Raw genomic sequence first — 26634 nt, forward strand, 5'->3', positions numbered from 1 at the left:
CGGTAGCAAGCAACCAAGTACTACAGGATAATCTGCTGTTTATTCAGTAGCTAGCACTCTTTCCTCTGAGGCAGTATCTAATACGATGCTTGGAGATGTCTGCTGCAAAGTATCTTGTGATCATTAAAAATTCCATGGCACTTTTTGTGGCAGTAAATGATTTGCCTCAACTTCTTGCACTTGGCTACAGTCTTTTTTATTCCTTGCATAAGACTGTTGGGTAGCATTGTTCAGTCTTGTTAAACAGCTTCCGTACTTCACCCAGAGATATCGTTGCACTGTATAACAGAGGAAGCTCTCCCTGTATACTTTGGTTAAGATGATGTGGTCCAAATGGAGTGTAGCAGTTTAAATCCTCAATTGTTCAACTGACTCCATACAAACATACCCCCTTTGATGTCTGCCAGCACAAAATCAATTTTGTAAAGTACTATAGAGTCCTTTGGAATAAGAGATTTGATATCTTCGCTTCAGCTGTAATGTGAAACATTATTTTTATATTATCATGCCTAAGGCTGCGAGTCTTTCACAGAAGTCACAGATTCTGTGACTTTCTCAGACCTCCGTGACTTCTGCAGCGACTGGTGCAGCTGACCCCAGGGCCGCCCGAGCAGCTGGGGTGGCTCTGGGGGACGGCCGCTGCCCGGGCAGCCCCAGGCAGCTGGTCCCGGAACAGCAGCAGTGGAGCCCCGAGCTGTCCCCCCTGCCCATAGCTTTGGCGGGGCCCCAGGCCACCTCTTCACACACACCCACAGCAGCAGCGTCTCCCGGATCCTGTCCTGTTTCTTCTTCGAGATGTCCTTGTGGGTGCGCCACTCCAGGTGTTGGTGCGTCCCTGCACCTTTGCTCGGAGATTTTAACAGCTGTACTTGTACTGGTTGTGCACATGCAGAGCCTGCCGCACACGCTGAGTGCCTTAATAGTACACAGGTACAACCGGTCTCCCCAGTTCCTTCTCTACCATCCCCGGCTGAGATGGAAGTCAGCAGACTCGTTAGAGACTTTTCTCTCCCTTTGTTCAAATACCTTCCTTGTTAGTTTTCCCCAGTAGTAATTAGATACCACTTCTCCTATCTTTTTCTCTCTTTAAAACCAACCAACCAACCAACCAAAAAAACCCAACCTTCTCGTTCCTGTCAGCAGCAGCCGCTTCCGACATGCCTGGCTCCCCAGGCTTTATGCGCTGCTCTACCTGCCATGATGCCATCCCTCTCTCAGATGACCATTCAAAATGTATAAAATGTTTGGGGGAGTCCCACATCCCCCCAAAATGTGCCCACTGTAGCAAGCTAAAATCCAGGGCACATAAGGACAGGGAGCTGAGACCAAAACCGCTCCTCCTCCAGACGTCCTTAGGATCAGCTTCTCTAGCACTGACTCTGCTACATGCCGCAGGCTCCCCCCTCCCCCCGCCTCAAAGAAAGAAAAGTAAACCTCAAAAAAACAGCACTCACTTCCACCCATAAAGGGTACTTCACTGGAGAAGACTTCCCCGGGCAGGTCTACAACCTCCCTCCCGGCACTTCCCTGGCTGAGCACTTTTGACGCGCCGGGCTCCTCTGGCACTGTACGAAACCCGCCTGCGGCGGGAGCACAAAGCTTCAGTGCCGAGGCTTCCAGTTGCCGGCCTCTCTCATGGCACCGTTCGGTGCCGACACATGTTGACATGCCTGACCCCCGCGCAGGCTATTCTTGCTCTCCCGGCACCGTCATCTTCTGAGCTGGCCGGCAGCGAAACAAAGCTCAGGACACCGGTGCAGAGGAACCTTTCTTCACAACAGATTCCTCTTGCACAGCCCTCACCTCACAGAGGGGCTGTGGCACCGCAATTCACACAGTCGAGGGACCTGTTGGTGTCCCCTATCCTGCAGTCACCCCTACTTAACGCTTGCTTCTCTCCAAATGCTCGTTCAGGGTCTGGACAGCCTTCCTCCAGTAATGAGGAATCTGGACTGCAGGAAAAATTTTCACCCTATCAAATCTCCTGTCCTCAGACCCCAATCAATAGAGGTCATAGAAAAGTTACCTTGTCCTACTCTCAGGATCCTGCCCTGTGGTGTGTAAACCCCTGGATGGCACCACCCATGCCCTTCCCACCACAGAGGCAATATTGGGCTCCATGGGCACCTTATCCTCGAGATCACACTTGCTAGGCTACCACAGCCAGGTGTGATGCCTGCCCGGTACCGCCAGTTGACAAATCTGTCACTGACTTAAGACACCAGGAAAGCACCGTCACAACTGCAGGATCAATCACAACCTGCCTCCAACCCAGTAGAACCAGTGGTTATGCCTGATGAAGCATTACTTCCTCCTCCCTGACATCTTCCGATGACTTCTCAAACTTTCAAGATCTTTTTAAAAGAGTTGCCAATGAGTTAAGAATTAACCAGGAGGAGGTTTCTGAACAGCAGCATGAGCTAACTGACATCCTGCAGCCCTCTTCTTCTAGGATTGCATTACTGATCAACGCAGCCCTTTTGGAACCTGCTAAGGCTATCTGGCAAACTCCCACTGCAAGCCTACTTACCTGTAAGCAAGTGGATCGGAAGTACTTCATCCTTTCCAAGGCCTCTGAATTCCTTTTCACTCATCCAGTGCCAAACTCTCTGGTAGTAGACGCTGTCAACCAAAAGACCAAACACCAGTTTCCCCACTCCACCCCATTCAACAAGGAAAGTAAGCGATTAGATCTGCTCGGACATAAGGTATCCACATCCTCCATGTTACAATTTCGCATTGCTAATTATACAGGCGTTTTGGCAAAATATGACCACAAAAATTACAATAAATTCATGGACTTTATTGATGACATTCCGGAAGAAAAGAAACAATTTACAGTCCTTGTTTCCGAGGTACAGATCATCTCCTGTACCGCTCTTCAAGCGGCCCTTGATGCAGCCAATACTGCAGCAAGATCCACTGCTACAGCAGTGCTGATCCCCCAGAGTTCATGGCTCTCCTCTTCCTTTCCTCGAAAGGTCCAGAGTACCATTGAAGATCTTCCCTTCGATGGCGACAAACTCTTTGCCTCCATGATGAACGATGTACTTCATTCAATGAAGGACTCAAGGACAACTCTCCGGTCCCTAGGAATTCAAACGCCTATGACCAGAAGATGACAATATAGATTTCAACCTTACCAGCGTCCACGCTACCCTACATACACCCAGCAATTCCAGAGATCACATGAGAAACAACAGCAGTAACACCAGAGACCCAGATACCAGTGCCGCCGTCCCAACTCCTCAGCAGCATCTCAAGCCCCTCTGACTAATAAGCAGCTTTGAAGCCGTGGTCCTGGATATAGAAAACAACGTTCCCACTTCAGTGCTTACACCACCTGCCCCTCTTTTTGGACGTCGCCTACGACCATTCTCCCATCAATGGCAGAACATTACCACCGACAAGTGGGTTATAGAGGTCGTCGCAATTGGCTATTCCATCCCTTTCCTATCCTTTCCTCCTACCCACCCACCCTCCCCATCCCTCTTCAGAGACCCCTCTCGAGCAACTGCTCCTCCAAGAAGTATATCTCCTTCAATTGGGAGCAGTGGAAGTCATGCCTGAACAACACAGAGGGAAGGGTTTCTATTCCCATTATTTCTTAAGAGCAAAGAAACCCGTGGGATGATGACCAATCCTCAACCTCAGGCAGCTCAATAAATTTATCAAAAAGCAAAAGTTCAAAATGGTTACCCTCACCACCATAATCCCGGTGCTGGAGCACGGCAATTGGTTTTCAGTCCTCGACCTACAGGACACCTATTTTCATGTGACTATACATCCGGCCCACAGATGTTTCCTTCGTTTTATCCTCGGCTTGACACACTTTCAATGCAGGGTGCTACCCTTCGGCCTATCCACCGCCCCCCGTGTTTTTTCCAAGCTCCTAGCTGTAGTAACTGCCTACCTCAGGAAACAAGGGGCCTTAATATTTCCTTACCTCGACGATTGTCTCCTCAAAGCCTCAACGCTCGATGAAACTCTTCAATTCACGCAGCTCACCGTTGCTTGCTTCCTGTCCCTCGGCCTACAAATAAACAAAAACAAATCCACCTTATCTCCTACCCGACACCTGGAGTTCATAGGAGCATACCTTGATTCCTAGACAGGAATAGTATCTCTCCTGCCCGACTGTTTCAACACCATAAAACTCCTGGCCACAAAACTTCGCAACAGTTCTTAGGTCACATGGGCTCGTGCACATTTGTGGTCAAAAATGCGCGATTATACATGAGGTGCTTCCAAGCTTGGTTGGCCACGTTTTACAAACCGAATGTACACGCTCTAAACAAGCCTCTATCCATACCTTTCAGAGTCAAAGACTCTCTCCTATGGTGGACGGTTCCCTCCAGTCTCTGCTCAGGAGTCCCCTTTCTCCAGGATGCTCTATCCCTCATAATGACTACCGATGCATCCCTCACAGGGTGGGGTGCACACATGTCCCACCACACAGCCCAGGGGCTATGGTCTTCAACCGAAACCTCCCTACACATAAACGACCTAGAGCTTTGAGCCATACGCAGTGCTTGCTGTCACTTCCTCCCATTGATTCGGAACCAACATGTTTGAATAATGACAGATGACATTGCCTGCATGTTCTATGTAAACAGGCAGGGAGGAGCTCGCTCTCACTCACTTTGCACAGAAGCTATGAAGCTCTGGAATTGGTGCCTTGCAAACAACATCCGGATATCAGCCACCTATCTTCCCGGAGCTTCCCTGAATACCACCATGGACGAATTAAGATATGCTTTCCCTGGGATCACGAATGGGAAATAAACAAGACGATCATCCTCAACATATTCTGCATTTGGGGCTACCCAACCCTAGACGTCTTCGCAACTGCGAAGAACAAGAAATATCCCGAATTTTGCTCCAGAGCGGGACTGGGGAAACATTCCCTAGGAGATGCGTTCATGATCTCATTGGATCAGGACTTACTGTATGCATTTCCACCAATACCGGTCCTCCACAGAGTTCTGACAAATATACGAACAGATTGTGCCACGGTAATTCTGATTGCCCTGTTGTGGCTCAGACAACCATGGTTCTGTTCCTCACCAGAATGTCAATTCGCCCACTGATTTTGTTGCACCTCACTCCGAACCTCCTATCGCAGCAACCGGGCTAATTTCTTCACCCCAACCTGTCCATGCTTCACCTCAAAGCTTGGTTCTTACATGGTTCTCCCAAAATGCACTAGCATGCTCTGAGCAGGTTCAAAGAGTGCTCCTACATATCAGAACGCAATCTACTTGCACCACCTATCTCCAGAAGTGGAAGTGATTCACACAATGATGCTCAACCAAACAAATTCCTCCTCCTTCTGCACCTCTTCCATTCATACTTGACTACCTATTAGACCTTAAGCAATCTGGCCTCTCTTTCAGCTTCTTCAAAGTCAACTTAGTTGCTATTACAACTTTTCATGACAAGATCAACAGTACCTCTGTTTTTGCTCATCCAGTCACCAAGCGTTTTCTCAAAGGCCTCCAATCACTATACCCGGACATTAAACCTCCTACCTCTCCGTAGGACCTTCACTTAGTATTAACCTACTTAACTCAACAACCATTCGAGCCCCTAGCCACTTGCTCCCTCTTACACCTCTCTATGAAAACAGCATTCTTAGTGGCAATCACCTCCGCCAGATGCACAGGAGAAATAGCAGCTCTCATGGCGGACCCACCGTACACATTATTTTTTAAGGACAAAGTTACCCTCCGACTACGTCCCAAATTTCTTCCAAAGGTGCATTCGTCATTCCACATCAATGACCTTCTTCCTAAACCATATGTAAACTCTTTTGAATCCACAATGCATACGTTAGATGTCCGCAGGGCTTTGTCCTTCTATTTGGATAGAACCAGGCCCTTTAGGAACTCTTCCAGACTCTTTGTCTCCATTGCAGAGCGATCCAAAGGCACACCTATTTCTACCCAGAGACTTTCCAACTGGATCTCTGAGTGTATCTGACTGTGCTATCAGATAAGAAGGTTACTCTTCCAGCCGGCATCAGAACTCACTCCACTACCTCCGTAGCTACCTCCATGGCTTTTCTACGCAAAGTTCCTCTGGCTGACATCTGTAAAGCGGCCACTTGGACTTCTGAACACACATTTGTTAAGCATTATGCCCTTAATCAAGAACCTCTCTCTGATACACGATTGGGCAGAGCTGTACTATCTACTGCATTCCTACCAGATCCGAAGTCCCTACCTCCTTGAGATACACTGCTTTTAAGTCACCTGGAGTGGAGCACCCACGGGGACAACTCTCTCTCGAAGAGGAGGTTACTCACCTGTGCAGTAACTGACATTCTTCAAGATGAGTGTCCCTGTGGATGCTCCACTACCCATCCTCCTTCCCTCTACTTTGGAGTTGGGGTAGCCTCCCTTGTAGAGAAGGAACTGAGACCGGTCGCGCACGTGTACTATTAAGGCACACTCAGCGCGTGGGGCAGGCTCTGCGTGTGTGCAACTGATACGAGTACTGCTGTCAAAATTTCCGAGCAAAGGCGCAGGGACGCATCAACATCTGGAGTGGAGTACCCACAGAGACACTCATCTCGAAGAACGTCAATTACTGCACAGGTGAGTAACCTCTCTTAAAGGGACAGTCCCGGTTTTGGGGACTTATTCGTATATAGGTGCCTATTACCCCCCGCCCCGTTTTTTCACAGTTGCTATCTGGTCACCCTACCTAAAGCAGTGGTTCTCAACCAGGGGTCCGGGCCTCCTGGGCTGCTGCAAGCAGGTTTCAGGAAGGCCGCCAAGCAGGGTCAATGTTAGACTTGCTGGGGCCCAGGGCAGAAAGCCGAAGCCCCATCGAATGGGACTGAAGCTTGGGGCTCGGAGTCCCACCACCCATGGCTGAAGCTGAAGCCTGAGCAATGTACCTTCGCCAGGGCCCCTGTGGCATGGAGCCCCAGGCAATTGCCCTGCTTGCCACCCCCTAATGCCAGCCCTGGCTTTTATATGCAGAAAACCAATTATTGTGGCACAGGTGGGCAGTGAAGTTTTCATAGCATGTTGGTGGGGGCCTCAAAAAGAAAAAGGTTGAGAACCCTTGCTGTAGATCATCAGCAGCCACAGGAGTGCGCCCCCCGTCCCCAGCACCTTAGATTAATTAGGGGTATTTTTAGTAAAAGTCAAGGACAGGTCACAGGCCGTGACTTGTCCGTGACTTTTACTAAAAAATACCGGTGACTAAATCGTAGCTTTAATCATGTCTAGATTGAATATATTGTTGTCCGAAGTGTGATCTAACAAACCTATTGTAATAGAAATAAGTCTGTCTTAAACGTTTTTAACAAATCAATCTAAGGCTCAAAATCACTTCGTGTTGTATCTCCTTCTATTGTTGTAACTTTTCACAGGTGTGAAGAGCAAGGCTGCAATGGCCTCCTCCGTCCCCATGTTGTGTGGTTTGGAGAAACTCTGAATTCTGACATTCTTACAGAGGTTGAAAATGAACTTGAGATCTGTGACCTCTGTTTGGTGGTAAGGAATGCCTTAGTTTCATATTTAGTCAAGCAAGCTAAAATTAAGAAATCACATCTCTCAGATATGGGAAATGTAGATACAGCCATGAGACAGTTTCAGTGAAACGTAATACGTTAAAATAAAGTCTCAGTATGTTAAGGTAGCATTAAGTTTGATAATTTAAACATACCAGTGAAGAATTTCTGAGTTGAAGCAAATTCAGCAGTGTTAACTTGGCCACATAGCACATACTATTTATATTAAAGTTATACATTAGCTGCATATGCAGTAGTTGAAAGTACTTATGCAATATGACCAACCTAATATTGCTTAACTTTTGAATTCCTTAAACACTGGAAACTTTAAAAAAATCACACTTTTGACTTTTTTGTTTTTTTAAATATAACTGTTTAGGAAGTTGTAAAAGCTAACAAATCATTTTTTTTTAAATATATTTATTTTGTTTTAACTTTGCATTTGACAGAACTTTATAAATGGTCAGATTAATAGAGCCAATCAGTTGCTCCTGTTTGCATGGATTTTTCATATCGCTAAAACGGGAGAAAACTATTTCAAAACATAGGAAACTATGTTCTGTAAGTTGGTAGGAAGGGAAAGGGACAGGTATAGTATCTGAAACTACTTTTAGCTTTTTTTCTTTAATTGAATGTGTCCTTATAATGTGTTTACATTCTCAACTTTAAGGTTACTTTAACATTTAATTTATACTAAATAAGGGGAAAAAAGAGAAGAAACATCTTTGCAATGATAGCACAATCTATGCTGGTAGGTGAGTGACAGTTTCCTCGAAGCTGCCTCTCCCACCATAGATTATTCTTTCAAGTGCAACTTCATCTTTTGCTTTTTAATATATTCAGAGTTTTACGTGTTCAGACTGGGGCTGTCGATTAATCGCAGTTAACTCAGGCGATTAACTCTAAAAAATTAAATTGCAATTAAAAAAATTATTCGCGATTAATCGCAATTTTAATCGCACTGTTAAACAACAGAATACTAACTGAAATTTATTAAATATTTTGGATATTTTTCTACACTTTCATATATGTTGTATTTTGTGTTGGAATTGAAATCAGTGTACATTGTTTTGTATTACAAATATTTGCACTGTAAAAATGATAAACAAAAGAAATAGTATTGGGGGTAGCCATGTTAGTCTGTATCCACAAAAACAACAAGGAGCCCAGGGGCACCTTAAAGACTAACAGATTTATTTGGGCATAAGCTTTCGTGGGTAAAAAAACCTCACTTCTTCAGATGTATTTTTCAATTCACCTCTTACAAGTAATGTAGTGCAATCTCTTTGTCCTGAAAGTGCAACTTACAGATGTAGATTTTTTTTGTTACATAACTGCACTCAAAAACAAAATAATGTAAAACATTAGAGCCTGAGAGTCCACTCAGTCCTACTTCTTGTTCAGCCAATCACTAAGACAAACAAGTTTGTTTACATTTACTGGAGATAATGCTGCCCTCTTCTTATTTACAATGTCACCTGAATGTGAGAACAGGTATTTGCATGGCACTTTTGTGGCCAGCATTGCAGGGTATTTATGTGCCAGATATGCTAAACATTCATATGCCCTCTACATACTTCAACCGCCAACACTTTCACTGCAGATTTCACAAAACAGAAAGAAGGGACCAAAGTGAGATTTCTAAAGATAGCTACAGCACTCGACCCAACGTATAAGAATCTGAAGTGCCTTCCAAACTCTGAGAAGGACGAGGTGTGGAGCATGCTTTCAGAAGTCTTAAAAGAGCAACACTCCGATACGGAAACTACAGAACCCAAACCACCAAAAAAGAAAATCAATCTTCTGCTGGTGGCATCTGACTCAAATAATGAAAATGAACATGCGTCGGTCTGCACTGCTTTGGCTTGTTATTGAGCAGAACCCCTCATCAGCATAGACGCATGTCCCCTGGAATGGTGGTTGAAGCATGAAGGAACATGTCAATTTTTAGCGCATCTGGCACGTAAATATCTTGCAACGCCAGCTACAACGGTACCATGTAGAGGTGAAAGTAAGCCAGTACGGTACGGTGTACTGGCAAGGGCCAGCCGGTACACCGGACTGGACTGGCTTCCTCAGGCTGGTGATTTAAAGGGCCTGGGTTCCTGGCAGCGGCCAGAGCCCCGGGCCCTTTAAATTGCCTCCTGAGCCCCGCTGCCGGAGCCCTGGGCTAGCAGCAGCGGGGCTCCAGCGGTGATTTAAAGGGCCAGGGGCTCCAGGCGTCTCTACTGCAGCGGAGCCCCAGGCCCTTTAAAACTTGATTTAAAGAGCCTGGGGATTTAAAGGCCCCACCTCTTCCAATTGAGGCCCCGCCCCCCTGCTCAGGACTCCGGCGTACCGGTAAATCCTTTAATTTACTTTCACCCTGGTGCCATGAGAATGCCTGTTCTCACTTTCAGGTGACATTATAAACAAGAAGTGGGCAGCATTATCTCCTGCAAATGTAGACAAACTTGTTTCTGAGCAATTGGCTGAACAAAAAGTAGGACTGAGTGGACTTGTAGGCTCTAAAATTTTACATTGTTTTATTTTTGAATGCAGGGTTTTTTTTTTTTTTTTTTTTTTAACATACTTCTACATTTGTAAGACAACTTTCATGATAAAGAGATTGCACTACAGTACTTGTACTAGGTGAATTGAAAAATACTATTTTTGTTTTTTACAGTGCAAATACTAGTAATCAAAAATAAAGTGAACACTGTACCCTTTGTATTGTGTTGTAACTGAAACCAATACATTCGAAAATGTAGAACTCATCCCAAACTATTTAAATAAATGGTATTCTATTTTTGTTTAACAGTGCGATTAATCGCATGAGTAATCGCGATTAATTTTTTTAATCGCTTGACAGCCCTTGTTCAGATCCCTCTATAAGTATTAATCTCCACTATACCCCTGAAAGGTAGGTGGGAGGCTACTTTCCTTCATATATTTAAACTTGCTTTAGGTTGTGTTCTGTTAGGATTTCCCTTATTTATTCCCTTGCCAGTGGCCCCACTTCTGAGTGATTTCCCCACCACCACCACCACCCCATATGACTGGAAATGGCTTACTTTGTAACCAGTCACCACCATACCACTGTCAACTAGAAGGGCTGAAGAGCCAACTTGAGTGCTGTTTTTACTCCCTTCCAGTCCGAGGAGCACTGTATCAGACCTCTTATCCCTCAGGTTTCAGCAGGTTGCACTAATCAGACCATATTAATACTTGTAGACTTGTATTGTAGGGTTGAACATGCATTAGATGTTTTAGCAAATCTGCAGGTCGAGAGTCTCTCAGGATGTCTGAAGGTTACTGAATTCTTTTTTAAAATGCTGGTCTGATGCTATTTTTTTTTTTTTTTTTTCCCCTGCAGGTGGGAACCTCTTCTGTGGTGTATCCTGCTGCTATGTTTGCTCCTCAAGTATCTGCCAGAGGAGTGCCAGTTGCAGAATTTAACATGCAAGCCACCCCTGCTACAAATAGGTTCAGGTAAAACTGCTCATATTTTAGGTAGAAGAGGGAAGCAACGTTAACTTAAATGATATCTTATGTTGTCCTGATAAAAATTAATGCTCTTAAGTGTCTAGAACAGTGGTGTCCAAACTTGTCTTGTCGCGCGCGCCCCCCCCCCCTTTCTAGTAATGAAATCTGTCCATGTCTTCTGCCCCCCGCCCCCCCCTTTCCATTACTGCACAGCCAAGGTTTCATCAGCGGAGGAATTTGAGCTGACAGTGGAGCTGGGACTGGGGAGGAGCCGGGGCTAGAGGTGGCTCTGGCCTGAGAGTGGAGAGGGAATGAGGGCAGAGCTGGGTTGGGGGACAGAGCAGGGGGTGGAATGGAGCTGGGACTGGAGCTGGTCTTGGGGCGGAGCGGAGCTGCAGCTGGGGGCCAAAGTGGAGCTGGTCTGGGGGCAGAGCGAGGTCTGGGTGGTGCTACCTCCCTGCCCCCTGTGGGGGCTGGCCCAGGCCCCGCCGTGTGCCCCCCTAAAACATTTCCCCCATGACTCCCTAGGGGGTGCGCCCATAGTGGGGGGGCCACTGGTCTAGAAAATGTTAGATAATGTTTTTTCCTAGCTCTTTGTTTACTATTTTTCCAAAATCTCCCTAAACTTTATAGAGAACGAGGTCTGAAGAGTTTATAATTCTGTCAGTCAGATGGTATTAAACTCTCCTGTTTTATTTTTAGTGTTTTAGTTTAACTGCCAATTTATTGAAAATACAAAAACTGTCAAGTCTGTAGGATTACGGTCAATTTACTTCTTCACTCTGTTGAATCATTTGCTGCTTAAACAGCTGTTGCAACAGGTGATACTTGCTCTGGAGGGTGTAGAAAAATTAACCCTTTTAAAATGACTAGACAAACTGCAGAAACTGGATTAAGGGAAGTGTAGAAAGGGCAAAAATGCTATGGTGGTAATTTGTATTATAACTGGCTTTCTGAAAAGTTCTCTATCATCATTTTTCCCTTAACCATTCTGATTTCTGTTTCAGATTTCATTTCCCAGGTCCCTGTGGTACCACCCTGCCTCCAGCGCTTGCTCGCCATAAAACTGAAATAATCTCATGAGCATTCGTTTGAGGAAGGGAGGGGAAATAATTACATGCTAAGAATATCAAGAAGTACACACAAGGTGAAATGGATGTTTGTAGAAGAAACCCTAAGTGTTGGAAGGAGACTAGATGTGTGGAAGAAACTAATCAAAGAAATCCTGATTCTCAGTTATACTGATGGCAGAGATAGGGTTGGGAACAGGGGAAAATACTGGACTTTCGAATTTAAAAAAAGGTCACGTTTCTGTTGGAATAAAATCTTTTCTGTCAAAGGAAAACAAAAACAATCATGAATGACTCCAAAATTGACTGGCTACAGTAAGAGGATGTTGCTCTGTTAGATGAATCTGAACTCCACAAAAACTTCATTGTAAACCAATTTGAGGCTTATGTATCTTTGACGTTTTTTTATAAGAGGTGAAATTTCTGAAAGGATGTGTGAAAGGAGGGAAAGTAACTAACTTTTTATGAGGCTAACACTTCAGCACTTTGAAAATAAATAAACAGAATAAAAACTTTGAGTCAAGAGAATGTTTACACTAGGGAGAGGTTAATGCATGAGGTGCTGCACTTTGTGTTTGTGACATTGATGGAAGCACAGTGCACATGAGGAACATTTCCATCCTAGCTGCTTTGCCATTTGCACCAGGGCGCTGCATGGTCTTTGTGTTATTTCCCTTGCTTAAGCATCTGTTACCTTGTTATGGGTTATGTTATTAAACAGCGTTACTGGCGCCTCCGGTCGCTTTTTACTGCTGAGCTGTGGTTTGTGTCTGTCTTTGACTAAAGTAATGCAGGGTTTGGCGGGGCTGTTGCATACTCTGCTTGTGCTCTAGCCGTGGGCCCCAACTGGCAGCGCTACTGCAGCCTGGCTCGGGGCACTTTCACCGCGGCGTGGCTAAGTGCGGGGCGGAGGGGCCGGGGCACGGTGTCGCGTTGATTGCCGGGAGCGCGGCTAGGGGCCTCCCCGGCCCAGGGCAGGGCCTGGGGCGCTCGGCGGGGCTGCGCCGAGTGAGGAAGCGGCTCTCGAGCCCCGCTTCGCCCCACGGGCTGATGGCGCCCGCCGGCAATTGCAAAGCACGAGCGAGGGGAGAGCGCGGCGCGTGCGCGGGCCTAGGCTGAGCCGGCCGCGGAGCAGGCTGGGAGCTGTAGTGCGAGCCCTGCCGCGGCGGCCTGGCGACTGCTTCCGGGTCAGAGGTGAGAGGGGGATTCCTCGGGTCGGGTGGCTCGAGGCGCTATGGCGATGACGCGGAGGCGGCGCGCGATGCTGGAGAAAGACGTTGCTGCCCCCGAGCCGCCCGCGGGCGCCGCTGCCGCCGCCTCCTCCGAGGATGAAGAAGAGGACGAGGCGCCCGAGGAGGTGACCTTCGAGCGGGCGAGAGCCGCGGCGGAGACCGAGCGGAGACGCGCCGGGGAGACAGCGCGGAGGTAACAGCCCGACCGGCCGGAATCGCCGCGCGCAGGCCCCGGGATTGCCCCTCGGGGGGGGGGCGACACCCCGCGCGGGGAGTCGCTTAAAGCAACGAGCTGCCGCTGGCCCGGGCTGCGGGCGGGGCGGGGAACCGCTGCTCGCTGGCCCGGAGCCTGCTCCGCAACACGCTGCAGCGGCCCCGCCCCCGCCCGGATTACGCTGCGGGGCCTCCTGTGCGGCGCTCGGTCCTGGGGTCACTTCACCTAGCACATCGGGAAGTGACTGGTAGCGGCTCCCCCCACCACTGCCCTTAGGCGCGAGGTGTCCGGCTGGCGGGGCGCTCCAGGGGGCAGTTAGTGCCCAGGGCCGTGAACCCCGCCGGGACCCTTCGTTCAGAAGTGAAGTGGCCTCAGGTTTGACCGGGGCAGGCGGGGCAGCCATGCGGGAGTCCTGCCCCAAAACACTATTCGTCATCAGGCCTTTCACCTGTTGGGCACGTTTACCATTTTGTACAGTGCTGGGGTTACAGTGGGGTTATGGAGCCAGGCCTATGGGGCGCCGACCTGCTCTGCTTGCTGGCTCCCCCTGCCCACCACTTGCTCATCTCGGCCTGCAGGGTTGTGCAGGGCGCTCTGCATTTGAGGGGAGGGGCCCTCTGGCCATAGGGCGTTGGAGGGGTTGCAGAGGTGCTGAATTTCTGATTTCCCCATGGGTGCTTGATCCTAGCTCTGTCCTAAACCCCTTTCCCCCAAGGCCCTGCCACCCACCTCTTCCTGCCCTATTCTGCACCCTCCCCAGAGTGCCCTTGTTCCTCCCCCTTCCCGCCCGCTGCTGAACAGCTGATCAGAGGCAAGCAGGAGGCACTGTGGATGAGGGAGAGGATCTGATCGGTGGGATTGCTGCTGGGTGCTGAGCACACACACTTTTTTTTTTTTTTTCCTGTTGGTGCTCCAGCACCCACAGAGTCGGCACCTATGGGGTGTTGGGCCAGGGGGCTGTGTGGCGTGGCATGGGCCCGCACCCAAGGGGAAGGGGTCACGCTGGCAGCACAGGGCTGGCCGGGCCACTGCATTTGGCAACTGCCGGTTTGTAAACAGTGCCCTCGCACTGGGCTGGGTGGAGCGGGGCCACTCATGCCATGCCCCATTGCCCCTGGCTGGCCCCTTGCTCTGGGGACTGACCTCCCTGCGCCATGCTCCATTGCCCCTATGGGGGCCCACAAATATGTTTGGGGCCAGGCCCACAAATATGTTTGGGGCCAGGCCCACAAAATGTTAACCTGGCCCTGATTTTGCGTGGTCCAGGTGTAGCCCCGATTTGATTTTTTTTTTTTTTTAATCCAAAGAGGAGGAGTGAAGTAGTGGAGCACTCAACTTTCTGACTGTTGCCCTGCGTAGGGAAGCCTTTGCAATATTTTACAGGTATCAATTTTGACCTGACAAAATTTTAATAAATGGTTTAAGGTTAAAATTTAGGGCAGTGGTTCTCAAACTCTTTCTGGCAGCCCCAGCCCTTGAGCTGGGGAAAGTCGCTTCTTTCTCTGGCTGCTGCAGCCCTGCACGTCCCAAATTCCCCCCAACCCCTCTTCTCACCCCACTGCCCCCTACCCCTTCTTCCCCCCAAGGCCACCACCTCACCTTACATGTGTGTCTTCTCCAGGGTCCAGGCACCTAATTACTGGAGCCATGCCTGCATGGCTCCACTAATTAGGTGGGTGGGCCTTCATTCTCTTTTGTGCGGCTGCCCTGGCTTGTACTATCCGTGGACCACCTGAATAGAGCTTGTCCATGGACCACAGTTTGAGAACCTCTGATTTAAGGTGATCTCTCCTCCTTTCTTTCCTGCACCGGTCATGACATCTTTCATGAGCAGGAGAATGAAGCCCAATAGCATCATGGGAGATTCTGGTGGGCACACAGAGGATGTTGGCCTAGCTGTACAGTGATCCCCTCTATAAGCAATGCATATAAAGTGGTGGCACTTTTATCCTATTATTATTAACCAACTGATCCTTTTTTTAACTGTAAAGAGTCCTCTTTGATTTCAGCCTCTACCTGTTTGCTAACCACAGGTGATAGAATCTTGTTTTTTATATTAAGTATATGCTTGCAGGAAAATTTAACTTACAAACACAGCATATGTTGTGTTTCCATCTTTCTTGCATTATGGTAATAATATTAATAAGTCCATTATTGTAATAGCCACAAACGTGTGAGGACACAAGTCTGTCAGGCTGCAACTAAAATATTTTCAGCTCATTGAGAACATTGTGATGTTGTGTCTCAGCACACATGTCGAGTGCAGGGCTGATCACGTGGCTCAGAAACGTACATAAGAAAGATTATGAAGAGCTCTCTGTGTGGCTCAAAAGCTTGTCTCTATCACCATCAGAAGTTGGTTCAATAAAAGATTTTATCTCACACCACGTGTCTCTCTAATAGGATGTGGCAGTTACTAGAGCAACTACACCAATCAGAGTTCAAGGGGGGACATGTTATAAATATCTGTTGAAGAGAGCCTTGTGACTTCAGTGTCTGATCAATGCAAGAGCATGCACATGTCTGCTGTGAGGGATGATTTTGCTGAGAACACTGACAAATGTTTTGAAAAGAAAGAGGATACTGACATTCTTAAGAGCTGAAGAAGCAAGGCGTGTGTGCACTACATATTCTGGGCACATTATAAAAACACAGAAATGTAGGCATGGAAAGGACCTTAAGAGGTCATCAAGTCCAACCTGGAGCTGAGACGGAACCAAGAAACCTAGACCATCCCGGACAGGTGTTTGCCTAACCTGTTCTTGAAAACTTCCAGTGATGGGCATTCCACAACCTCTGTTGGAAGCCTATTCCAGAGCTTTACTATCCTTATAGTTAGAAATAACTTTCTAATATCTAGCCTAAATCTCCCTTGCTGCAGATGAATCCCATTACTTCTTTCCTACCTTCATTGGACATGGAGAACAGTTGTTCACAGTCCTCTTTGTAACAGCCCTTAACATATTTGAAGACCGTTATCAGGTTCCTCTTCAATCTTCTTTTCTCAAGACTAACCATGCCCAGTATTTTTTAACCCTTCCTCATAGATCAGGTTTTCTAAATGTTTTATCATTTTTGTTGCTCTCCTCTGAACTCTCTCCAGTTTGCCTTCATCTTTCCTAAAGTGTGGTGCCCAGAACTGGATACAATAGTCCAGCTGAGGCCTCATCAGTGCCAAGTAGAGTAAACCAGTTACCTCTTGTGCTTTACATACCACACTCCTGTTAATACACCCCAGAATATTAGCCTCTTTTGCAGCTGCACTGCACTGTTGACTCGTATTTCATTTGTGATCCGCTATAACTGCCTGCTCCTTTTCAGAAATACTGAATAGCTGTTTTTCCCCATTTTGTAGTTGTGCATTTGCTTTTTCATTCCTAAGTGAAGTACTTCGCACTTGTCTTTATTGACTGCCATCTTGTTGAATTCAGACCAGTTCTCCAATTTGTCATGGTCATTTTGAATTCTAATCCTGTCCTCCAAAATGCCTGCAAGCCCTCCCAGCTTGCTGTCATCTGCAAATTTCATAAGCATACGCTCCCCACTCATTAATGAAAATATTGAATAGTAGCAGACCGAGGACTCACTTCTGTGGGACCCCACTAGATGTGTCCTCCCAGTTGGACGGTGAACCATTTATGATTACTCTTTGTGTATGGTCTTTCAACCACTTGTGTACCCACTTTACAATAATTTCATCTAGACCAGGGGTCTCAAACTCAAATGACCAGGAGGGCCACATGAGGACTAGTTCATTGGCCCAAGGGTCGCATCACTGACACACACACCCCTTTGCTGCCCCTGGCCCTGCCCCCACTACACCCCTTCCATGAGGCCCTACCCCTGCCCTGCCTCTTCCCACCCCTTCCCTGCCCCCCCATTCCAACCCCTTCTCTGAAGTCCCCACCCCAACTCCGCCCCCTCCTTGCCCACAGAGGGTGCAGGACGGGTGTGGCGGGGGCTCAGGGTAGGGAGTTGAGGTGCAGGGTGCAACAGATGGCTCACGGCAGGGAATTGGGGTGTGGCAGGGGGCTCAGGGCAGGGAGTTGGGGTGCAGGAGGGAGTGCGGGGTGTGGCAGAAGGTTGGGGTTCAGGCAGGGAGCTGAAGGCTGGGGGTTGGCGTACAGCAGGGATGTGGGATGCGGCAGGGGGCTCAGGGCAGGGAGTTGGGGTGCAGCAGGCAGGGGGCTCAGGGCAGGGGGTTGGGGTGTAGAAGGGGTGTGGGATGCAGCAGGGGGCTCAGGGCAGGGGGTTGGGGAGCAGGGTGCAGGAGAGCTTCGGGCTCTGGCCAGGTGCTGCTTACCTAAAGCCACTCTGGGGGGGCAGCGGCGCACACTGGGGCCAGGGCAGGCTACCTGCTGGCCCTGGCCCTGGCCCTGGCCCCGGCCCCGCTCAGCAGCTGGAACCATGTCCCTGCATCCCCCCGGCCAATGGGAGCTGCGGGGGGGCGGTGCCTGGAAACCAAGGCAACACATGGAAACCAGGGCAACACATGGAGTGCTCTGCTCTCCCCTCCTCCCCGGGCCGTGGTGACAGCCGCTTCAGGGAGCGGTGCGGGGCTCGAGGAGGGCAATCCCGTGGGTGTAGTTTGTCCACCCTTGGCCTGGAGGTAGGCCGGAGGGGGGGGGAGGGTTGTTTGGTGGGCTGCAGGAAATAGCCCCGCGGGCCACATGTTTGAGACACCTGATCTAGACCATATTTCTGGGGGTCTGGCCCGGTGCAGGCAGCCGGGGGCTGGGGTGTGGGCGGCTGGCCAGGTGTTAACAGTTAAGGTCGGTTAACATTTTTTTGCAGTGCCTAAGTCCCTTTGTGAATCTAGCCCTTTTCGTTTTGTTTGACTTGGAGTAGCTAAGGTGTGGATGTTGTTATGAGCTAAAAACATAGTGAGGACAAGCAACTTCAGTTTTAGCAGTGAGGCAAAGGCCTGAGAATATATCTCGGAAATAAGATTGGGAGTAATGAGCTCATATGTTTGTGCCAAAGTAGAGTAGTACACATTTATGTGTAACGGTGACAGTGGTGTGTGTCTGTATATGGAACAATACTAGATGTTCTGCCTAAGAGCTTTTGTTGACAATGTATATTGGTTAGTATTTAAAATACTAGTTACTATGCCTTCAACTAGTTTCAGTGTTTTGTGTACATTAAATGTTTGTTTACTATAGAAACTGTATGGCCTAACTACAATGGAAGGAGACTAATAAAGAAATAACACCATCTTCATTCAGGGTTTGCAGACACTAGCCCTGTGGTTTATCTCTGTAGAACGCTTTTCCAAACTAGAAAAATACCTTGTTTTATTTGTGCCCAAATTTAAAATGGAGATTTCACAATGGTAAAATAGTGATGGAATTATCACAGCTGGCTGCCCCGAATCTGGAGATGGGAAAAGCAAATTTCAACAGGTGAACCCTTATACATCACTATTTGCTTCCCTTGGACCAGAGGATGGGGAAAGGTAGAGATAGCAGATTGTGACAGGTGTACCCGCAGCTGTCACAATTTGTTACCCCTGGACCCAAAGATGCGGAAAGGCAGAGACAGCAAATTGTGACGGTAGCAGTTTATAACATTGTACCAGCTCTGACCTGCATGTTCTCTCCTCCCCACAGGGACAAGGAGCTGCTGAAGGAGAAGCGGCGGCGGCGAGAGGAGTTGTTCAAAGAGCAGAAGGTAAAGAGGGTCCACTTGGGCCAGGCCAGGTTGTGCTTTGTGATCGCAGGTCCTGCTCACTGCGGGTGCCTGGCTGCTGCAAGAGAAATGTAGCCTATAGGCCAAGAGGCGTCCTTGTTTGCCACGAGCCTGGATGATGAGCCACCGGCCCCCTGCCCAGGGACAGCGTCTCCCATGACAGTGCGGGAGTGGAGGAGCCTTTACTGCAGAGTCCACTCAATGTGGCCAGGGTATTAGCGACTTCTGGTTAATATCACCACTCTGCAGGAACCAATTGCACCCCATCCACTGTTGTGTGAATGGGATTTGGCTGTTGGCAGCCACATGCCACTTGGTGAAAATCAAAGCCCTGGCTGCAGGCAGGGAAGGAAGCCCTGAGAGCCCACCACAGGCAGGTTTGCAGGACTACAGCCAGGCAAGGAAGCATTGGGACCTGCCTTTCCTCGCTGCAGCCACGCAAACCGGCCTACTCACAGGGAGTGCACAGGCGATAAGGGCCTGCAGGCTGGGAGGGGAGGCTGTGGCCAGGGCAGTAGCAGGGATGGGGGCTGCAGAGCAGATGCCAGAATTGCATGGTACCTTCTCTCTGCGTCCTCCAAGTTGCACCCTGCTGGGGGCCTGCACCCAAGGACAAAAAGCATGCTGAGCCCTAGAGAGTGCAGGGGAAAACGGTATCGTGCAGCTCCGTGGGCCTCCAGTGCCCCCACTCCATTTGGATAGCTGTACCCCCTCCCCACTGTTTGCAGAGGGCAGGCAGGGAAAGCACATTCTAGCACTTGCCTGGCTGTAGCCTTGCAAACCTGCCTTCCCCTTATTGGCAACTGCCAAATAATGGCAACTTTTTGCTGGCTGCTGATGGGTTGCTAATAAGCGGAGTCTACTGTACCAAGATTTACAAAATCTGTGGCTGTTTGAACTCAACAGTTGGGCGGGCTGGGTCGCTACTACCACCACTTATTTATTTCTTCAATCAAGACTGAGCTAAACCCCCGATCTCTAGGAACCCGTTAGAACTCACAGGTCTGTTCAAACCTACTTATCAGTAGCCGAGCCTAGAGACCCACATGAACATTTTGAACATCTGCACAATCTATTTACAGCAGTACTCTTTGTAGTAGAGTGGACGGGACTGAATTTGCTGGTGGAGCTTGTAAGAATAATCCACCTCCCCCCAGTTCACAAGTGATTTTTCTCCAAGAGTTGAAGTTAACCAAAGTTTTGAATATTTGTTGACACTGGTATTTGACATGTTCAAAAATATGTAGAAGAGCTTTGCTATCATCAAATACTGCCTTGAAAAGGAAAGTTGTAGCCATTAAAGCATTTTCTTAATTTTCTTTAGAAAAGAAAATTACTTCCTGAAAATGTTCTAGAGGAGTTAACTTCAGGACCACAGATTAAGTAAGTATAAGTTGTGCCCGAATGCACAAAACAATGCCCTAACTTTTAGGGCTGAGCTGTATTTTCTGGCTTGAGGAAAAAAACATCAGCAGTAATAAAGAATCTGTGGTTGGAACTTGGATGATGGGTGGGCAAGAACAGAATGCATTTCTCTTTCCTAGAACTGCATTGTCTCTGCGGGTCTAAGAGTAAGAGGTTTCTTCATACTTGTTTTTCTAATTATACTCTCAGCATATCTTTCCAGATATGGTTACAATCAGAAAATTAGCTACGTAAAAATATCACGTTGCTTAGATTGTTTCACCCTGTATGTGTGTCATTAATAATGAACTGTGTTGTTGCAAGAGTATGGTTTATGGCATTAACAGGATTGTGCATGTGCTATTGTAGCTTACTATTTAAGGTATTTTTGAACATTCAACAGCACATTGACACTAAAAGACAAAGTTCTAGTAGGGTTACCTAGGTTGTTCCAATCCCCATCTAATCTTTAAGCCTCAAGATTATATACAGAAATAATTAATTAAACGTATTTATTCTATTTAGGACTCTGTAAATATTGTAAGGAGTTATAGACATTTAAAGTACATAACTGTGCATAACCACAGCTCTTTCCTAAATGTGAAGAATAACGTTTCTAAACAAACTTTCTCATTCCCTCCTAAGCAACAATAATCTGTCTGACACAACCAAACAAGGTAAGATACAAACTTTTTATATTAATTTCTTTTTATGATGTTCCAGACATAATGTCCAGTTTGTGTTAGAACTAGCTGTTCTGTGACACTGCAATCCCTTGTGATAGTGAAACCTGAATTTAACAATTGCTTCTGCCTATCAATTCTAACTTCCTCTCTGATCCTCTGTTCTTCTGGAGTTATCAGTGTTGGCCCTAGTTCCATTTCCTCTTGTTTTGAGAAGCCTGCTGTGCAAATGCTTGATTTAAAATACTCAGTGTTGTTTGAAGAAATGTTTAGCTTGGAGAGCTAGACAGCCTAAGTAAAGAAGAGGGATCAGTAGAAGACAATCGGGCAACCTAACAGTGGGAGGCATTCATTTGTATTTGCATCTTTGTAATTCTCAGAAATGACCACAACCATAAAACATCCTTTACTAATACACTTATCATCTTCCTTGATTCTTGGAGCAGGGCCATGTATGTTCCATATTCTCATGGCACTGTAGAAACAGAGGAGAAACTTTTCACCTCATCAAAACCAAAATCCAGGGCATTCACAAAGACATAAATGTGTAGTGCTGTAGCCCCTTTTATCTACAGATCTCAGTGTTTTACAAATATAATTTCACAACCTCCTGTAAGCTATGTAAACATTACCCCAATTTTATATCTCCATAATGCTTTAGAAACAATAATGGAGTTGAACTGTAGGTTTCTTGAGAAATCAGTCTTCATGGGCGGTGCTTAATTCTCTTAAGATACAGGGAATGAAGCCAACTGTGGACTGTATTTTAGGACTCCCTGGACTATGCACAGCCATTGTGCAATATTACAGGATGTCTCTACAGCTTTATTGCTCACTGTAGCAAAACTTGAAGTACTAAATACTGATTCAGCCATGTTTTGTCTCTTGCTAAATAGCATTGATTCTTGCCTCTCATCCTTTCCTATGACCAGGCCATACCAATGATTCCCCCTCGCACCTTCTTATTGTTCAGGAAGGTGGTGATTAAGCTCTGATACCACATTTAAAGGTGTGTCCTCCAAAGCCTATTTTGTCCTCTACAAGGCCATTCAGGCAGAGTTCTGAAGGCAGCACCTCTTCCTGTTATGAGCTGCTGCTTCTGGAAATGTGTTTGGTTCAATCAAAGACCTATGCATTGTTTTCCTCAAACTGATCATTGATAGGCCCTTAACTTACTATCTGTGGATTGACAGTGTGTGGAAATAGTTTGACTGTACTGCATCTATTTTAGGTGAAAATCAAGATGAGTCTGAAAATAAGAATGAAGGATGTAACAGGGGACAGGACCATGAAGGAGGAAAACAGGTTGTTAGGTATGATGTTAAGTAGCTCCAGTTCAGTTAAAGTGTTACTGTGGTCAAAATTGTAAAGGGCTTGAACTCTACTTGGAAATCAAACGTCTACCCCATAGTCATGTTAGTTTGACACAGGCCATGCCATGTGAGTGACCTCTTTCCTGCAGTACAATGCTCTTTCACTGATGAGAGGAATACTTTCTTTTGTCTTATTAATGTTGGGGCATTGGCATCCCGTGTTATTACGGGAACCCCACACTTTCATGCACCCCGTATCATTCCTCCCTCTGACCAAAAACCTCTGGGCAGAACCCCCTCTAACATCCTTTTGATGCAAGTCAGAAGTGGTCTCCTGAGAACAATGCATTTTAGCACCTCCCACACCTGTGCTATTTTTGATGCAATATGTGGCTATGAGTAGGTTTTACAATGAAAGTACACTATGCGTTGTTTGAAAGGTATGGCAGTTGATCTGTACATAGAGGCAGCATGCTCAGTCTGGAGCAGCAGAGGATATGGAATATTGAGAGATGCCCTGTGGCTGATGCTGTACATGTCATTAACATGCTGTGGATGGAAATGTGCCCTCGGTAATAGAGGGCAAAGATAAACTTGCTAAAAATTGCTGTTTGGACTCAGTGTGTCTCAACAATCCTATGTGTTTCCTTCTCCCTTTTGTCAGGAGCTTCAGGACACAGATAATTCGTCCTCAGCCTACAGTGAAAACTATGCCCAGAAAGCCTGCCTGTGTGCATGAATTCCCCTAGTTACTCTGAGTGCTGCAGAGAGATCTCAGATTTCAATTGCAAATATAGAAAAGAAGGGTTAAGGTTCATGCATATGACCTGGCTATCATACCATACAACAGCAGGGAGGGACTAAAATGATGCCTCATGCACAGTCATGTCCCCTTGCTGGAAGCTGTGGGATAATGGAAGGAAAGAGAAGGATCCCACAGAAAAAATATCAAAATTATTCAGACATGGTCTAAGCATCCAGCTGGTGATATGAGTCTGGAGAGTAGTTGGTACTGGCTTTTGGCAGGAATATTTTTAAGCTCCCACAACTTTAAATGCAGCGACATCATTTTTGGTGCTGTTGAACTCAGTGGAAAGGTGTGTATGAGTTCTTCATGCTGGGATAATATAGAAATAGTTTGGGATTTTTTTTTTCCTAATGAAGATTAATTAGAAGCCAGTAAAAGTATCTCTTGTAGCAAGATGTTGGCCAGTACATACACTGTTTGGGGGTTTAAACAACAGTGACTTTATTTTTTAAATTTTACTTAACTAGATTGAAAGGAAGCTATATGGCCGTGCGCTTAAAAGACCACGATCTAACCAGCCAGCACCAAAAAATGGCCAAAGACTTCGTACAGAGTCACCTATATGGACCAGGCACCAACCGAACAACTGGTAAAGTAACTCTTCTAGGTGTCATTCTGTATCGTTTTGATCATCTGCCTGTATGACCAACTTTTCCTTTCATTTATTTCAGCAAACCAGTTCTTTTCTTTTGCAAACAAGAAGAGTCCAGTTAAAAAAGCTGCAGTTCAGTTTGTGAACAAATCTTGGGGTAAGTGCAATGAATCCAAAATACTTTGTTAGGTACTTTTGCACATTTTAAATACAGAGTATGATTAATTTTTGTCCTCCCTTTAGCTGACAAATGTGCCATGCAGGGGTTTGGCTAACAGTACACAGTCTGGAAGAGTGTAGTTTATAATTAACTACTGTAATATTGTGCTTAAGAGCCTTTTGTTGAAGGGAAGGCTAAACTATATAAGCTCTATGGAACATGATAGTTTAGGTTTGAGTGAAGTGCAGAGAGGTTAAGACAACGTGCAGCAATTTAAATGCGCCTGATATTCTGTTTTACTATAGACAAAAGTCAACATTTTGAAAACTAGGGCCCTGAACCTGAAACCATTTAAATAGGCTTATAACTGTAGTTGTAAAAATGGTGCTTTGTAGGAGCAGGGCTAAAAGTTCCTTTATTAAATGGGTTAAGTAGAATCTACCACTTCAAAACAAAATGGCTTCAGTATTAATGTGTAAAGCTAGCTCTTGTGAACATTTTTATACACTTAGGCCAAAACTAATGAGATTAGGAATATAAAACCTATTTCTTTCAAACTGTTGGTCAACACATTTGTTTTCTTGAATTGTGAATGTTCAGTATATCAGAGGGGATGGAGTTTGCTTAGCAACATGGTATTTTGAGTTCACAATATTCTCACAGTAAGGATGATGTTGAGGCCCTGATCCACATTTTAAGTGTGAAACTTAGGGGAGGGGGAATAACTATGCACAATCTGAAAGTCTTAGTATTAACAAGCCCAGAACAATATTTTTATCCATGCAACTAGGCATTTTAGAGTGTGGTGAAGCAGTTGGAGTCACTGAGGCCAGAACAACAGTCTAGGTGGAATAAAGTTGGAGATGTCCAGGAAAAACTTAGTGGGGGGGGGGATTAACTAATGTGTACAAAACAGTACACACTAAAAGCAAGCAACAGAAGTTGAAGGTGGTTTTTTGTGTGTAATACAGATTTAAGATACAGTACTCAGCTGGGGGCTTCAAAACTGAAGAAAGCAAGTCAGCTATTTTTTTTAGACAAAAGGCAAAGTTCCTTTAGGTGACGAAGTATTTGTGCTCTTATTAATGTATTGTTCTTTGCCATTTCAAGAATGTCATAAAATCCTGGTGCATAGTGGAGTCAAGTGAAACCCCTTGCAGCAAAGTCTTCTGACACTGTACATGCTGATTCACAGGGTTTTCTATACTACGACATTGCTCCTTTTGCTGTAAAATGGAACCCCTTTTTACAGCATTTCAGAATAAACTGGCTAAATAGCACTCAATGAAATTAAAAGGCTACATAGCAAACGAAAACTACCTGGAAATACCACAGTATGCAGCCTAATACTACTATTTTTTTGCTTTTAGGGACAGAGAAAAAACAGAAAGCTAAGCAGTTTAAAAAACGCTGGATGTCTATGAAGATGGTGTCTTCTGTATGAAGGGAAAAAAGCCCTCCAAGATGGACACTAAGGAAAATGCTGGCTTGCTCTCAATTTTTTTTGCTTGTCTGTAAAGCTCGTATGTTTTGCTTTATTTTTAGGATATTACCTGTACAGTACTATAAATTACTGGTATAACTGCTTTAAAATGGGTTTGTGATCAAGTGGCTGTCTTTTGCAAAGACATCACTGAGTAAAGTTTTATGCACTAACTTTTAAAATATGGCCAGGAGCCACCTTATTTGTCTAGAGGTGTTTTTGTAGGCTCTGTGGATTAACTTAAAAATATACCATTCAGACTATCACTTTTTTAGTTCTTCACTGTTTAACCTTCAGTAACTTTGTAGGTTTTTTCCACATTAAATACCATTACTTCTTTTAAACCCATTACTGCTGTGATGTCTATGAGAAATCAATATCCAACTGAGACACACCCTGCACCCTAAGAAGTTTGGTTATAAATATAGCTCTTATACTTAAAATAGGTTTTATTATGATGTAATGTACATCTTACTATGCAAAAGTGTTGTGTCCAGCTGCTGGCTGATGTTTTCTGCAAGTAGAACCTTGCTCTGGCTGCCCATCTAGAAGGCTCTTGTGATCAGCAACTTGTGCCTATGCTAAGGGCAACTGCTATTTTGAAAGACAGTCTATGGAATGGTACCTGAGGTCACAGGACAGGGCATTTGAATCAGCTGTGATGCTACCACTCTGCACAATGCTTGAGTTCTGCCTCTGGGAACTTTCAGCTTGACAAGGGCAAGGGGTTTGTCATTACTGCACATTATCCACCTCATCTTTTGATTGAGATAATACAAAAAGCAGATTACAAGGCAAGGATTACTTCTGTACAGTATCCACAGATTTCCCCCACTTCTCAGCCATAGTTGAACTTAAATGAAATGAGTGAACAAAAGGCTGTAAGAGCACACAGCCACGGTGAAAAAGGCCTGAGGGTATGCAAGGAAGTCAATTTAAAAACAGCCATTACCTGAAGAATTAAGTCTCCCAGAGCAAGTTTTCATATCTTTAA

General features: G+C 46.2%; 2 protein-coding genes across 3 annotated transcripts in view; both read left to right on the top strand.

Moving 5' to 3' along the window:
- Window positions 1-12816, top strand: part of SIRT5 (sirtuin 5) — a 30681-nt gene extending 17865 nt beyond the window's left edge. For both annotated transcript variants that reach the window (XM_054018329.1, XM_054018328.1), the window contains 3 exons: window positions 7385-7508; window positions 10881-10996; window positions 11998-12816. In XM_054018329.1, the coding sequence (XP_053874304.1) occupies window positions 7385-7508; window positions 10881-10996; window positions 11998-12073 (316 nt within the window). In that variant the 3' untranslated portion in view covers window positions 12074-12816. The remainder of the gene's footprint in view (window positions 1-7384; window positions 7509-10880; window positions 10997-11997) is intronic.
- A 436-nt stretch (window positions 12817-13252) lies between these two features.
- NOL7 (nucleolar protein 7) lies at window positions 13253-25988 on the top strand. Its single transcript, XM_054020902.1, has 8 exons — window positions 13253-13485; window positions 19119-19179; window positions 20522-20580; window positions 21247-21278; window positions 22516-22597; window positions 23873-23994; window positions 24077-24154; window positions 25528-25988. Exons 1-8 carry the CDS (start codon window positions 13295-13297, stop codon window positions 25599-25601), a joined length of 699 nt encoding a protein of 232 aa, XP_053876877.1. The 5' UTR covers window positions 13253-13294; the 3' UTR covers window positions 25602-25988.
- The last annotated feature ends 646 nt before the right edge of the window (window positions 25989-26634 follow it).

The sequence above is a fragment of the Malaclemys terrapin genome, chromosome 2 (assembly GCF_027887155.1).
Source record: "Malaclemys terrapin pileata isolate rMalTer1 chromosome 2, rMalTer1.hap1, whole genome shotgun sequence".
Lineage (NCBI taxonomy): Eukaryota > Metazoa > Chordata > Testudines > Emydidae > Malaclemys > Malaclemys terrapin.